Source organism: Scyliorhinus torazame, chromosome 7 (assembly GCF_047496885.1).
Source record: "Scyliorhinus torazame isolate Kashiwa2021f chromosome 7, sScyTor2.1, whole genome shotgun sequence".
NCBI lineage: Eukaryota > Metazoa > Chordata > Chondrichthyes > Carcharhiniformes > Scyliorhinidae > Scyliorhinus > Scyliorhinus torazame.
Window position 1 is genome coordinate 21,930,643 of NC_092713.1, and position 15,818 is coordinate 21,946,460.

Sequence of the window (15,818 nt, forward strand, 5' to 3'; positions counted from 1 at the left end):
TCACCGTCCTGTCTTGGAAATATATCGTCGCTCTTTCACCGTCGCTGGTTCAAGATCCTGGAACTCCCTCCCTCCCTAACTGCACCGTGGGTGCACCTACAGCACGGGGACTTCAACGGTTCAAGAAGGCAGCTCACCTCTACCTTCCCAAGGGCGATGAGGGATGGGCAATCCGTGCTGGCCTAGCTAGCACTGCCCACATCCCATGAAGGAGTTTTTTAGGAAGGAAGGGTAGCGAGGTTGAGGGGAGGACGTCCAGAGCTTAGGGCCTCGGCATTGCAGCCAGGAATAGTGGAGCGATTAAAACTGGTGACGTGCAAGAGGCCAGAATTGTAGGAACATCGGGCTGGAGGCGTTGACAACTCGGAAGCAAGGCTGCTTTTCTTTGGTTGGCACCTCCTTTTAAGCAGCTCCTGATTTGATCTCTTCAATCACTTGAACTAAATGTCCGTATCTATCTTGCTGCTGCTGGATTGCAGCCTTTGTATGCGACTTAGTCACAGAGTTTTACAACAAAGAAAGAGGCTCTTTGGCCCAGCAGGCCTCTGCTGGCCATCAAGCACTATTTATTCTCATTTCCCAGCGCTCGGTCCATAGCCTTGTCTGCAATGACATTTCAGGTGCTCATCTAAATGCTTCTTAAATATTGCGAGGGTTGCCGCCTCGACCACCCTTTCAGGCAGTGAGTCCCAGATTCCCACCACTCCTCTGGGGGAAAAGGTTTTTCCTCAAATCGTTTCCAAATCTAAAAACTTTTTTACAGAAAACACAGCAAAAATGTTCAAAGCATAGCTGGCACAATATAGAACAAACACTTCTGCAGGTGTGAGAACAGAGAAAGGCAGATTACATTCTGAACAACGGTTCTTAAGAACTAGTGCCTCTATTTATAGACCTGATCAATTGGAAAATGGGGGAAAAGAGGCCACAGCCAAATAAACATGATAGGATAACTTACCAGGACGCTCACTCACGGGAAAGCTTGCAGGAGCAGGTCAGACAAAGAGGAGACACTTTAAAAATAAAGGGTCTCCCATTTAGGGCGGCACAATGGTTAGCACTGTTGCTTCACAGCTCCAGGGTCCCAGGTTCGATTCCCGGCTTGGGTCACTGTCTGTGTGGAGTCTGCACGTCCTCCCCGTGTCTGCGTTGGGGTTTCTCCGGGTGCTCTGGTTTCCTCCCACAGTCCAAAGATGTGCAGGTCAGGTGGATTGGTCATGATGAATTGCCCCTTAGTGCTTAAAAGGTTGGGTGAGGAGGGGCAGCACGGTGGCGCAGTGGGTTAGCACTGCGGCCTCACGGCGCCGAGGTCCCAGGTTCGATCCAGCTCTGGGTCACTGTCCATCTGGAGTTTGCACATTCTCCCCGTGTTTGCGTGGGTTTTGCCCCACAACCCAAAAAAAAAAGATGTGCAAACTGGCATTTTGCCAGCAAAAGATTGGCATTTTTTTTAACATGTTTTTAATTGGATTTTTGAACAAAGTATATTTGCCATTCTGTACACAAGATATGATATATATAGAAGAGAAGGGCACACACACAGAAATCACGAAGGGAGAGGAGAAAAGAAAAAAAATAGTAACAACACGAGAGAAGTACAAAATCAAATAATGTAACTGGTGGGGTTTAATGCACCCGCCCAGCTGCAGCAACTCTGTACATTTGGCAAAATTATTTACACACGTAAGTAGGCATCTGCATGGGGGTGGGGGGGGGGGGGGGGTTGGGGTGGGGTGGGGGAGGTTTTTGGGGGGGAGGTTGGGGGGGAGGTTGGGGGGGGAGGGTGGTGGGGGGGTGGGGTCGGGTGGTGGGGGGGTGGGGGCTGGGGGGATGGAGTCGGGAGGGGTGGGGTCGGGAGGGTGGTGGGGGGGTGGGATCGGGTGGGGGGGTGGGGTTGGGTGGGGGTCGGGGGGGGGGTGTGGGGGGCCTGGGTTGGGGGGGTAGATATACATTTGGGTGCCGGAGCGCCAATTCCAGAGGGCAATACTCGAATGGGTCTGGTGCTGCTGTTGTCCCTTGCTTCTCCCGGACGGATTTCACTGCCGTTGTCGTCTCGCGCTCACTCTCACTACCGCTTCAGCCGGCCCTCCCGTCTTCCACCTGTATTCCCCTTTTCTCTGTACCTGTGGATGCCAAGTTCGTTAACGTTTCCCTCCCCCAGGGTACTATAAATTTAGGAAAAAAAAAAGGATAGGTGGGGTTACTGGGTTACGAGGATAGGGTGGAGGTGTGGCTTGGGTACGGTGCCCTTTCCAAGGACCGGTACAGACCCGATGGGCCGAATAGCCTCCTTCTGCACTGTAAAATCTATGATTCTATGATTTAAGATGGAGGTGAGAATAAATCTTTTCCCTGAGGCTGGTGAGTTTCTCCCCCAGGGGGCGGGGAAGGCAGGGTCAGTGAATAATTGTGAGGCAAAGAGACCAATGAGGGAATCGAATGTTATCAGGGGTGGGCAGAAAATGTGGAGTTGAGGCCACGATCAGATCAGCCATGATCTTATAGAATAGTGGAGCAGGCTCGAGGGGCCGTATGCCCTACTCCTCCTAATTCATATGTTTGTAAACTGGTGTTGGAAGTCCATATTGAAAAGCCCATACGTACCTTCACAGGCATGGGTTGTTAAATGCCAACACTGGGCCGGTTGATCATTTCTGCTGACCTGTTTTACAGAAACCAAAGCAAAAAGACTGGCATCCCCCGGACGGATTCATCCTGGGCCTCTGGACACTGATCCTCCTGGTCTTCTTCAAAAGCTACGGACTGAAGCACCTCAAGCACGTATTCTGATCGCCGTTACGGAGCTGAAGACGGGGAGGGCCGTATCCCTCGGCCCTCTGAGGAAGATTTGAGCACCCAAGCCCGTTCGCCGCGATGCACTGCTGTAAATTATTTTTATTCGTTCACTGTGAGGTTTTTATTTTGGGGGGGGAGCGTGGCCCGAAGGTGAACTATTGGGAAAGGGGTGAGTTTGAAGGTGCGTTTATGGGTTTGAGAGTTGAGGCGAAGCTGAGCCTTGTGTGTGTTAATTGGCTGGAACGTCCAGGATTGACTGTAGGTCGAAGCAGAGAGAGACTCCGTTCGTAAGGGAAGACCTGTTCTATTTATCTCCGGTGTTGAGTCGGACCAAGACCCTGGATTCAGGTTGCATTCACACCATCAACACTTGTGCAGAGGGGCAGCACGGAAGCACAGTGGTTAGCACTGTGGCTTCACAGCGCCAGGGCCCCAGGTTCGATTCCCGGCTTGGGTCACTGTCGGTGCGGAGTTTGCACGCTGTCCCCCATGTCTGCGTGGGTCTCCTCCGGGTGCTCGAGTTTCCTCCCACAGTCCAAAGACCTGCAGGTGAGGTGGATTGGCCATGTTAAATTGCCCTTAGTGTCCGAAAAGGTTAGGAGGGGTATTGGGATAGGGGTATAGGGTAGAAGTGAGGGCTTAAGTGGGTTGGTGCAGGCTCGATGGGCTGAATGGCCCCCTTTGCACTGTATGTTCTATGTTCTATGAAACATGGCAATGCATGGAATCGACCTCTGTTCCAGTGAAAATGTCTGGAAAAGATGTTTTGACCGTCGGTTATTCATAAGTGGTTGGGAAAATAAAATATATTCTAAAACCTCTGACAAATAATGTGGCGATATCACCCAAAAAGTTGAGTTTCTTCTGCCTTAACCTCTCACAGTTGATTAAACATCTGTGGTTAGGTATTTGCATGAATTGTCTTTTTTGTTGGTTTGCAAGGTGAATCGGGCCTTACTCGCGGCCGTTTTGTTTCCTGGCTCTGAAGCCATGTCGACCGGCCAGCGTTTGGACTCTCCCTCCTCTCCCCTGGCCATGGAGACAGGCTCACTGCCCCAAATAGGTCTGGTTTTGCGAATGTTTAAAGCATCTACAGACTCGGCTCAGCCCTGCGAATGGGGAGCGCGTCGTTCTACCACAGTGCAGTGCTGAGGGAGTGCCGCACTGCCGGAGGTGTCGTCTTTCAGAGGAGCTGTTGAAGATTCCCTGCCAGCATTTGAAAGAGAAGGACCGTAGCTCTCAGAATATTTATCCCTTAAACAGACACTAACAGGTTGTTTATCTGTTTCGCTTACTTTTCCTGGGACCTTGACATAGATCGGCGATTGTGCTCACTTGCATAACAGTTGCAACACTTTGAAAGTAATACATTGTTTTCCGATGTGACCTGACTGCATGTGAACATTCAGCCTTTCCTGGGCTCTGTATGAATTTGTTTTAACCTCATTAAAGCATGTTTTGGAATTGCAGAATCAGACAGCGAAAGGAGGTACTTCAGTCCTACGTCTCTCTGCTAGCTGTTTAGCTAGAGGGGCTGTTTAGTACAGGGCTAAATCGCTGGCTTTGAATGCAGACCAAGGCAGGCCAGCAGCACGGTTCAATTCTCGTAACAGCCTCCCAGAACAGGCGCCGGAATGTGGTGACTAGGGGCTTTTCACAGTAACTTCATTGAAGCCTACTTGTGACAATAAGCGATTTTCATTTCATTTCATAGCTCTTTGAAAGGGCTGTGTAATTAGCCCCTATTCCCCCGCTCTTTTTCCATAGACCTGCATAGCTTTACTGTCCATCTGCGTATCTGATTCCATTTTGACCCTTTCAAGCAGCATCTTAGATCGCAACAACTCACTGAGTTTGAATAAGAAACCCAGTCTCCCTAACTCCCCTCTAATTCTTTTGCCGATTGCCCTTTCGCTGACCTTGCTGCCCATGGTAACAGTCTCTCCACGTCTACCCTGCAATTTTGAACATCCCTATTGAATCTCGCCTCGAGTGAACAAGTGCTGCTTCTATAATCTCTCCACATCTTTTCCGTCGAAAGAAGGACAAGTCCATTGAATCCCAATGCCGCAGCAGGAGGCCATTCAGCTCATCAAGTCTGCACCGACCCAGAAAGAGCACTCTATTTGGGCCACTCCCCCACCCTATCCCCGCGCACTAAAGGGCAATTTAGCATAGCCAGTCCACCTAACCATCTTTGGACTGTGCAGGTATTAAGATCCCAGACCAGACCCCAACAGTGGCTAGGAAACTGGAACCCACAATATTTTATTTTATAAGACATTGAACATACACTGCAGAAGGAGGCCATTCAGCCCATCAAGTCTGCACCGACCCACTTAAGCCCTCACTTCCACCCCATCCCCGTAATCCAATAACCCCTCCTAACCTTTTGGAGACTAAAGGCAATTTAACATGGCCAATCCACCTAACCTGCACGTCTTTGGACTGTGGGAGGAAACCGGAGCACCCGGAGGAAACCCACGCAGACACGGGGAGAACGTGCAGACTCCGCACAGACAGTGACCCAGCTGGGAATGGAACCTGGGACCCTGGCACTGTGAAGCCATAGTGCTAGCCACTTGTGCTACCGTGCTGCCCATGAGGAAAGGACACCTCGCTCCAGGAGTGATTCCACAAAGAAAAACGTTATTGTTAACACAATATTAAATTCTTTAGCCTCACACATTTAAATGGCTTACAATGACCTCTTAAACAATATGACTAAATATAGTAAATACAATACCCTTAATTACTGTCACTTTTCCAATTAAACAAGAAAGAAGAAAAAAATAGACCGTTCTCATTCAATCCTATATCTCAATAGTACAGAGTAATACTTGCTTTCCATAACAGATTTGGCTTCTGTTAGAACCCCTGCAGATTCTGGCTAGATGTCTTCAAAAAACTGTTTCAAGCATCCTCTGTGTCCTCAGATAAGTCTGTGCTGCTTTAAATACTATTAATCTGTTTGGCTACTGTGAGGGGAAACAACCTTACCTGTGGACTCAGTAATATCCAGATCAGAACTCAGCTCAAAATCTTTCTCAAAATGTCTGAATGTCTTAGCTACACCCAGCAAAAACCTAATCTCCCCTTGCTGAAAACACGTTAACTCCCCAGGGACTTCCCCCTAATCAAACAACCAATGCATTAGCCCAGGCTTTTACGATGGTCAATTTCACATCTCGCTCCTAAAAGCTTTCTGGTCTTGCAAAACAAGATTCTTTTAAAAACATGGCCATGCAGTCAAACACACTCTAACCCAGGCTGGACTTACATTGCCAAATGTTTGTAATCCAATTTATCTAAAATCCTGCATTCGTCACAGAGGAAACTGGAGCATCTGGAGGAAACCCACTCAGACATGGGGAGAATGCTCAAACTCCACACAGCCAGTCACCCAAGGCCTGAATCGAACCCAGGTCCCTGGAGCTGTGAGGCAGCAGTGCTAACCATTGTGCCACCCCACTTAAAGTCCACTTGAATCATCATTTTCTTTCTGAGTGCAACAGTATGCTTAACTTGCATTATGTTTATTTTATTCTATGTTCACCTGGTAGACTAGTGCCCAATCCATGCTCGCCGGGGAAGACCGGTTAGAGGAACGTGTGAAGGAGCCTTGTGTGAATGTTCCTTCTGATTTTATCCTCTTTACTGCAGTGTGACTTAAAAACTCATCGGGTTGAGAAGCACGAGGGAAAATGGCCTGGGTACCGACTGTGCCATCCTACCAGGGGAGCAGTTCCATTGGGTTTTATAGGATATTGGGAATGTATCTCACCTGGTAGCACACTTGCCTCCATATCACTTAGTTCCAGGACTTAAGCACAAAAATCAAGCGTCCCGCGCACTCGGAGGTCTTGTCTTTCGGATGATATGCTAGACTAAGGTCCCACTTGCCTGCTTGGATTACGTGAAAGGATCCCATGGCATTATTTTGGAGAAGAGCAAGGGAATTCTCCCCGGTGTCCTGGCCATTATTTATCCCACAATAAACCTCGCAAAATCAGATGATCCTGGCCCACTGTCACATTCCTGTTTGTGGGAGCTTGCTGTGCACACATTGGCCTCCGCATCTCCTACATTACAACAGTGGCTACAATTTCACAAAGTACTTCATTGCCTTTCAAGCACTTTTGAGACGTCCAGTCTGAGGACTTCCTTTCATTTCTCGAGCTCGTTTCCCTCATTGAATCAGAACATCTTCCCGACTACGCCCCAAACAGAGTTTTCACCTCGGCAAAGGATATGGAGCAAAAGTGGGTGAATGGACTTGAGGGCATATCAATCCTGATCTATTTCAGTGCATCTCAAACGTGCGGTCCACTTCGCAAGGGTTCTCTGGGGGATCTGTGGGCTCGTTCAAAAATGCACGTGAGTGACGCGTATGGACGTGGTTGAGGCCAGAGGGGAGAGCATGCCAGGACCCACATCTCCACGACCCGCTGCCGGCCCTATGTGCGGCACCAGCCCTAATGAGAGCAAGCGGGTTTTCTAAGCACAGTTTGTGTCATTGTCACAAGATTGGATTTTCAACTCTCCTGGGACTGAACGCAAAGGGGAGGAGCTGTCTGAACGCGGAGCTCGACGGGAGACGGGGATTCTCCAGCCCAGAACCAGACATCACCTCAGTGGTGTCACATCAAAAGCAGCGCCTTTCTTTCCATACATTCCTACGATTATTTTGTGGTGGCAAAAAAAAGGTGAAGCCGGATTTCCGGGACCAGTAGTTGCTCCATGGGCCTTTTGCCCCGACGAAATGGTCATTGGACATTCTGAATTCTCCCTCTGTGTACCCAAATGTGGCGACCAGGGGCTTCTCACAGTAACTTCATTGCCAGGTTAATGTAAGCCTACTTGTGACAATAAAGATTATTATTATTATTAAATGGTCTGTGGATGGAAAGGTTTGAAAACCATTGATCTAATTCAACAGCCAAACAGATTGATGGGTCTAAATAGCCTCCTCCCTTTCCTAATAACCATTCCCAGAATGCATCCACCCTGATGTAGATTTGTGCACATTTACAGGACCGGAGATGGCCATTCGGCCCATCGTGTCTATCCTGGGTTTTTGCTCGGGCAGTTCAAGCTATTTCCACTGTGCCTTTGCAAACTGCTCTGTAAATTCCTCTTCTACAGATATCTTCCAAACCTTTGTTCAAAAAGGTGCAATGCTCTCTGGCTGGACTGTTCCCGTGGCAAAGCATTCTGTGCTCTCAACCACGCGTGAATAGAGACATCTCACCTAATCCCTATCTGCACTCCCCTTCTATTCCTCTCCTTGTCTTTCTTTCACCCAAAATAGCAAATATGAAGCAACCACTTCACTTTTCTGTCTTGTTAAGAATAGCCATTTGTCCTGATCAACGTTTTGTAAATAATTTTGAAACGCTTGGTTTGGGAAGCAGAGTGATGACTAATTCAGTTGGACCGATTTCTTGTTACTTTACCTTCAGGGATTACGTGGCCACCGAGGGCTTGAGCATTGAGAGATTGAAGTTCCCTTTTCCAAAAGGAATGCCTGGTTTCTGCCTTTGAGGGGTGTGGGGGGGGGGGGGTTGGATACTCTAATAGGGGGATGATGCAATGGATGTTCAGGATGCTTTAGATCAATTGGGTTAGAATCATACAGTACAGAAGAGGCCCTTCTGCCCATCAAACCTGTACCGACAAAAATACGACTACACTAATTCCACTTCCCAGCACTTGGCCCATGCCCTTCAATGTTAGCCATTTAAGTGCTCATCCAAGTACTTTTTAAAGGGTGTGCGGTTTCCTGCCTCAGCTACCGTTGGGCGGCACGGCTGCACAGTGGTTAACACTGTTGCTTCACAGCTCCAGGGTCCCAGTTTCTATTCCCGGCTTGGGTCACAGTCTGTGCGGAGTCTGCACGCTCTCCCTGTGTCTGCGTGGGTTTCCTCCGGGTGCTCCGGTTTCCTCCCACAGTCCAAAGATGTGCAGGTTAGGTGGATTGACCATGCTAAATTGCCCCTTAGTGTCCAAAAAAGTTAGCTGGGGTTACGGGGATGGGGTGGAGGTGTGGGGCTTAAGTAGGGTGCTCTTTCCAAGGGCTGGTGCAGTTTCGATGGGTCAAATGGCCTCCTTCTGTGCTGTAAATTCTACGATTTATGACACCCAGGCAGTGCATTCCACACTCCCACACCCTCTGGGTGAAACATTGTTTTCCTTAAATCCCCTCTAAACCTCCTGCCTTTCATCTTCAAATGATGCACCCTTGTTCCTGATCCTTCCACTCAGGGGAACAGCTGCATCCTATCCACCCTGTCCATGTCCCTCATTACCTAATTCTCCTCAATCTGTCAGCCTACACTGCTGCAAAGAAAACAACCTGAGCTTATCCAACCTCTCTTCAACTCTTCATAGCTAAAACGTTCCATCCCAAGTAACATCCTGGCGAATTTCTCCTGCACCCTCTCTAGTGCCCTCTCTAGGGTCGAAGAGCTTCCATCCTCCAACCCATCTTGTTGGATACGGTTGTCAAGGGCGATGGAACTTGGGTGGATGAATGGATCAGCCATGATCTTACTGAACGTTGAAATAGGCCTGTTCCTGAGAGGTAACTGGTTTGTAACCCCATCTCCCTTGAGCTTTGAACCATTAGTTTATGGTGCCCCAGTGGTATATGTGACGCTGGAATTCTTTCTGATTCTGTTTTGGAGCCTCGCTGATGTGTAATTCCGCCCGTTTCCTCTCTGTTCTGAAACATGTTTACTTGGAAATAAAACTGTTGTACCGTATCTTGTCAACAATAAATGCAGTTGCAGCTATGCAAATTACTGCTAGATTAATTTATTTAACAAGGGACACCTTAATTAACCCATCGTATTTGTACAAATGACTTATTTGTTTAATGTCGCAAGATGGTGTTGTCAAATATTGTTACTTGCAACAGATTAAGACCATTGATGTTCACAGCAAAACTAGCTGCCTGGTGGGCAAACCGAGCGGGCACTCTGAGCCAACACTGCAGTGAGCAGTTAATTCGCTGTCTGTTAAAGGGTGGAATGTTGGCTATATGAATGCAAATTGTTGCTGTTGTGCTGAACTTTAAATCTGCCTCGTTCACCTGAAACTTAGGAAACAAGTAATCAGGTATAAATACCCAAACTCAGCTCCAGAAAGACAAAGGGAACGTAAATGGTGGTGATAATGGCGCAGATCACATTCTGATCTCTTAACGTGCCATTATCAACACCCTTCAGTCTTGCTCACTCCCTTTTGTCTTTGTCCACAATATCTTTATCAATCTCCACCTATCACTGACCCTCAATCCAGCCCCAACGCTCCACGTTCCCCCCCCCCCCCCCCCCAACAGTATAAATCTGACCGGATTTCTAGTATTCTCCAGCTTTTACAAAGAGTCATCCAGCCTCGAAACGTTAGCTCCCTTCTCCCTTCACAGATGCTGCCAGACCTGCTGAGATTGTCCAGCGTTTTCTGTTTTTGTTTCAGATTCCAGCATCCGCAGTAATTTGCTTTGATCTACATTGTCTGAAGGTTCCAGCAAGGATCCTAACTTTGCAGTTCCCAGTTTATATGCAGTAAATTGCATTGTAACGTGGAATAATATCCTGAGGTGCTTCCCGGAGATATAATCAAACAAACAAAAAAAAACCAATGGATTCGGAGCCAAAGGTGGTGAGATCACAGAAAGTAACCAAATGGTTGGTCAGTGGGTGCATTCTGAGCAGGGCCTTATGGGAAGGAAGGAAAGTTGAAAGTGTCAGGGGGCTCAGAGATCACGGTATTTTCATTATATATATATATATATCGAGCTGGCTAATCTATAAAATTATTATTTTCCAAATGGGACAAAGGCTTGAAGCCATGACTGGCTATGACTCACACAAAATTATTTTTGGGCCTTCAGAACAGCAGCAACCTCATTATCTCTAAAGATGCACTAATGCCCCTGCACTCCAGAGATCAAATTCTCTAGAATTCGTACAAAGTCCTTTTACATGGTTAAGACCAGTTCCCTGGTCAACGGAGATGATCCGTCGACGAGGACAAACAGACCCAGGAATATAAGTTGAATTTATTAATTCCACACCCCACACTGTCCGTGGCAAGAAGCAGAGGGGATTAGTGAGGGAATCAAAGACGAACGGCACAGGTATCTGCAGACGCTGTCAGTGGTGGGATGAAGTGACTCACTCTAGAAATGGATGTTGTGCGTATGTATTTATTGGAAAGTTTACAACGTTTCACGACCAAGTAAATTGTTCCAGTGTGGTCATTGCATACCCCAGTCACGATGTGATGGACCAAATTTGAGAGCTTTTCAAATCTATTTTATTGCCGCAATGTTTTGCCCTTCCTTTGCTGAAGTTGCTCTTTTAAAAACAAAAGTCATTCATTGGAAGTGGCTGCCGCTGGTGAAGAGCACCAGCATTTATTGCCCTTGAACAGGTGCAAGGGGCTGGTTTCGCTTGTAACGCAGAACAATGCCAGCAGCACGGGTTCAATTCCCGTACCGGCCTCCCCGAACAGGGGCCGGAATGTGGCGACTAGGGGCTTTTCCCAGTAACTTCATTGAAGCCTACTTGTGACATAAGCGATTATTATTATCATTATAACTGGGTGTCTTGCTTGGCCATTTCAGATGATGGCTAAGTGTTGCTGTGGATCTGGAGTCACATTGTCCTGCGTTGCGCTGCTACCTTTGAGTAAGAAGCTCCAGGGTCACGGCCCAGTCCAGGACGCGAGCAAAGAACACGATTACCAACCAGCAAATCCTTCCAATACGCCCTAGGTCTGGCTGGAAGAGCGGGAGAGTTTCCTGCTCAGCCAGAACAATGTGACGAGCAAGTGCCTCGTTTCAAGGGACTGCTCGAGAGGATTTCCTGAGCGTCCTCATTTCCGAACACCACCCTCTGTCAGCAATGCAACCATCCCTTAAATGCCATATTACTCAGTAGTCATCAAGTTAAACATGCAGTGTCAACCCGAGCAGTGACAGAGTTCTAGTTCAGTACATTGCTTTGACCTGTCCTCACTTGATATGGATCAGCAAAAACCATGATCATTTCACAATCTTTGAATGTAGCTTAATTGCCGGCTGGTATGTAAATCCATAATTGGGGTCAGTGCTTTAGTTTCCACTTCAGTGGTCACTGAGTGCCTGGACAGGTGCAGAACTACATTCAACGGTCACTGAGAGCGGCTGTAAGCCTGGCAACTGCGTCACCATTGCGTGCAACTAACCTCTTGTCTACCTCCCATTGCTGCTGTTAACCACGGCTCAGTGGTAGCACTCAGGCCGCTGACCCGGAAGGTTATTCTGTGAGTTCAAGTCGAGAGACTTCAGCACAAGATCCAGGCTGGCATATCAGTGCAGGAAGCGGATACGGCAGTGGAGATTTCTCCTCTTCAAAAATGAGATTTTAAAAGTACTTCATCGACTGCAAGGTGTCGTGGGACATCTTCAGGTCATTAAAGGCATTAAAGGCACTTTTCTCTTACACCCCTTCTATTAGTATTGGAAGGATACAAGTCTGGACGTCGCTGTGCTTGCGTGGCATGTTGCTTTGATGAGCTGTCAGACAGAGTCAGATATTGGGTTTGGTTTCATAGAATTTACAGTGCAGAAGGAGGCCATTCGGCCCATCGAGTCTGCACCGGCCCTTGGAAAGGGCCCTACCCAAGGTCAACACCTCCACCTTATCCCCGTAACCCAGTAACCCCACCCAACACTAAGGGCAATTTTGGACACTAAGGGCAATTTATCATGGCCAATCCACCTGGTTTAGTGGGTAAATGAGTGCCCTTGTTCCTTTGGACAATTACTGAGGTTTAGTAGAAGTAAAGTGCAGCTCTGACAACACCCAAGAAGCTCAACACTATCCAGGACAAAGCAGCCCGCTTAATTAGCATCCCATCCACAAACATTCACTCCCTCCACAACGGACGCGCAGTAGCAGCCCCGTGTACCATCTACAAGATGCACTGCAGGAAGCAAAACTCCTTAGGCAGCACCTTCCAAACCCTTGACTGCTACCATCTAGAAGGACATGGACAGAAAATACCTGGGAACACCACCGCCTGGAGGTTCCCCTCCAAGTCACTCACCATCCTGACTTGGAAACATATCGCCGTTCCTTCACTGTCGCTGGGTCAAAATCCTGGAACACAGTGGGTGTATCTATACCACAGGGACTGCAGTGGTTCAAGAAGGCAGCTCACCACTACCGTCTCAAGGGTAAGTAGGGGTGGGCAATAGTTGCTGACCTAGCCAGCAACGCATACATCCCATGAATGAATTAAAAAAAGGAAGCTTGCATTGTTAGAATGGTTTTTACTGCAATTATATAGGGCGTTAGTGAGGCCACACCTGGAGTATTGTGTGCAGTTTTGGTGTCCTTATCTGAGGAAGGATGTTCTTGCTGTGGAAGGTGTGCAGTGAAGGTTTACCAGACTGATTCCTGGGGTGGCAGGACTGTCATATGAGGAGAGACTAAGTCGGTTACGATTATATTCATTGGCGTTTAGAAGAGTGAGAGGGGATCTCATAGAAACGTACAAAATTCTAACAGGATTAGACAGGGTAGATTCAGAAAGAATGTTCCCGATGGTGGGGGAGTCCAGGACATGGGGTCATAGTTTGAGGATAAGGAGTAAACCTTTTACGACTGAGGTGAGGAGAAATGTCTTCACCCAGAGAGTGGCGTATCTGTGGAATTCGCTACCACAGAAAGTAGTTAAGGCAAATACGTTGTGTAATTTCAAGAAGAAATTAGATGAGCTCTTGGGGCTAAAGGGATCAAGGGATATGGGGGGAAGGCGGGATCAGGGTATTGAACTTTATGATCAGCCATGATCATACTGACTGGCGGAGCAGGCTCGAGGGGCCGAATGGCCTCCTCCTGCTCCTATTTTCTGTGTTTCTACATTGGATGTGTCTGAATCGGTATTCTTCAGATGTTGACTCTCTTGTCACTGAAAAGTCTCTCTACTTATAAGGGGCCAGTTGCCAGACTGAGAATCAAAATATTGACGCGGGATTTATGCTCATAAGGCTTTCTAAGTTCACGTGTCATGTCTCCAAATAGATTGGACAATTCAATTATCTCAGGGAACCACAGCTGCAGTCAGTCAATCTTGCCTCAGCTTCTATTTTTTTGAAAACATTGATAACTGCAGTACTGCAGCGTGGAAGAATTGTTTGTTTGGAAGCGGCTACAATACTCAAGATGGGTGATGCCATCCAGGACAAATATCGATTGCTTGACCTGCAGTCCATCCACCACCGTAAACCTTCACTCCCTCCACCACCGGCACACCGTGGCTGCAGTGTGTGCTATCTACAGGATACATTACAGTAACGCCTCCCCCCCCCCCCCCCCCCCCCAAAACCCACAACCTCCACCATCTGGAACAACCTGTGGCCCAGGGACCACATGCGGCCAATCAGGATTCTGAGTGCGAGCCACAAGATATTTTGTTGACCGTTGTCCACACGCAGAGATGTCAGACTCCCATGGTTTCCATCCACGTTTTCCTGGCGGTATGACTGAAGTGATTCACACGAGCGAGTGTTGTGAGGTGTGTGCTGATTGCTCACAACACTGACTGTGAGAGCCGTGCGCTCCCTCCGCGTCCAAACAAGCGTAAATATTTATTTTATTTTTAACCACCAAGTTGACGACAGTCCTATTAAGAAATGAATGATTGCGCATTTTCTAAAACTCATTATGAAATATTCGGCGTGTATTAAATGTATTCAATCTTATTCCAGGGTCATGGTGCGTGAACAAGCCCCGGTTTTAACCTAGCGGGCCCACTGAGGTGAAGGAGGGCCAATCCTGCGGCCTACTCACTAGCCAAGCTTGCTCATCACTGGCCTACGAGGTCAAGGGCAGCAGGAACATCATCTCCTCCCAGTTGCCCTTCAAGTTGCAAACCCTCCTGACTCCTGGCGGTATATTGGCCTTCTCTCATTGTCGCCGGGTGAACCTCCTACCTACAACTCCGCAGAAGCATCTTCACCACCTGGACTGCAGTGGATCAAGAAGTCCCTTACCACCCTCTCAGGGTAACCAGAGATGGAAATAAATGCCAGTCTGGCCACCAATGCCCACATCCTGGGAAGGAATTGTGAAAATAAAGGTTTTTACCTCAATATCCCAGCATTTTGTTATGTCAGATGGTCTGGCTTCACATTACGACCTTTGAATGACCAGTGATTGAACCTTATACCTTGAAAATGTGAGTTGATAATAGATAATTGAATTTCATAGGTAGGAGTATGTAAGTGTGGGCAAAGTGCTGTTTAGGGCACAGTTAAAGAGCCTGAAAGCTTTTAAACTCATCAAGAGTTTGCAATACAGATTCAATGGAACAGAAGAAATCAGACCAGGAGTGGACTGTATGGCCCATCGAACCTGCTCCACCATTCAATACAATCATGGCTGATCTCAATCTTCGACTCCACTTCCCCGCTCTTTCTCCAAATCCATTGGTTCCCTGGGAGACCAAAAATCTGTCTATTCCAGTCTTAAATATATTCAACAATGGACTATCCCCAGCCCTCTGGAGTACAGAATTCCAAAGATTCACAATCCCTCACGGCATTGCTAAATGATCGGGCCCCCTATCCTTGGACTGTGTCCCCGTGTTTAGATGTCCCTACCAGCAAGGACAACCTCTCAAGCCCCTTCAGAATCTTGTACGTTTCAATGAGATCATCTCCCATTCCTCTAAGAGAATATAGACCCAATTTATTCAGCCTCTCATCATAGGACAACCCCCTCATCCCAGGGACCAAGTTAATGAATCTTTCCTGCACATCCGTGAATTTCCTATCTGTTAACCAATCCTCTATCCATGCTGATATGTTATTTCCAACTCCTTTTGGGTGGCACCTTAAATCCAGGTATACTACATCTACCCTATTAGTTACATCTTCAAAAAAACTCCCCAAAGATTTGTGAAACAAATTAGTTAAATTTAATTAACCAAGTTTATTTGTTCTGATCACACTATGATTTTCCAAG

General features: G+C 47.6%; 1 protein-coding gene across 2 annotated transcripts in view; it reads left to right on the top strand.

Moving 5' to 3' along the window:
* Positions 1-14,946, top strand: part of pigk (phosphatidylinositol glycan anchor biosynthesis, class K) — a 229,411-nt gene extending 214,465 nt beyond the window's left edge. The window contains exon 11 of one of the 2 annotated variants that reach the window (XM_072510417.1): positions 14,561-14,946. In XM_072510417.1, coding sequence (XP_072366518.1) covers positions 14,561-14,575 — 15 coding nt within the window. In that variant the 3' untranslated portion in view covers positions 14,576-14,946. Of the gene's footprint in view, positions 1-2,673; positions 9,597-14,560 lie in introns of those variants that run through there. The other variant, XM_072510416.1, reaches the window with a different exon arrangement.
* The last annotated feature ends 872 nt before the right edge of the window (positions 14,947-15,818 follow it).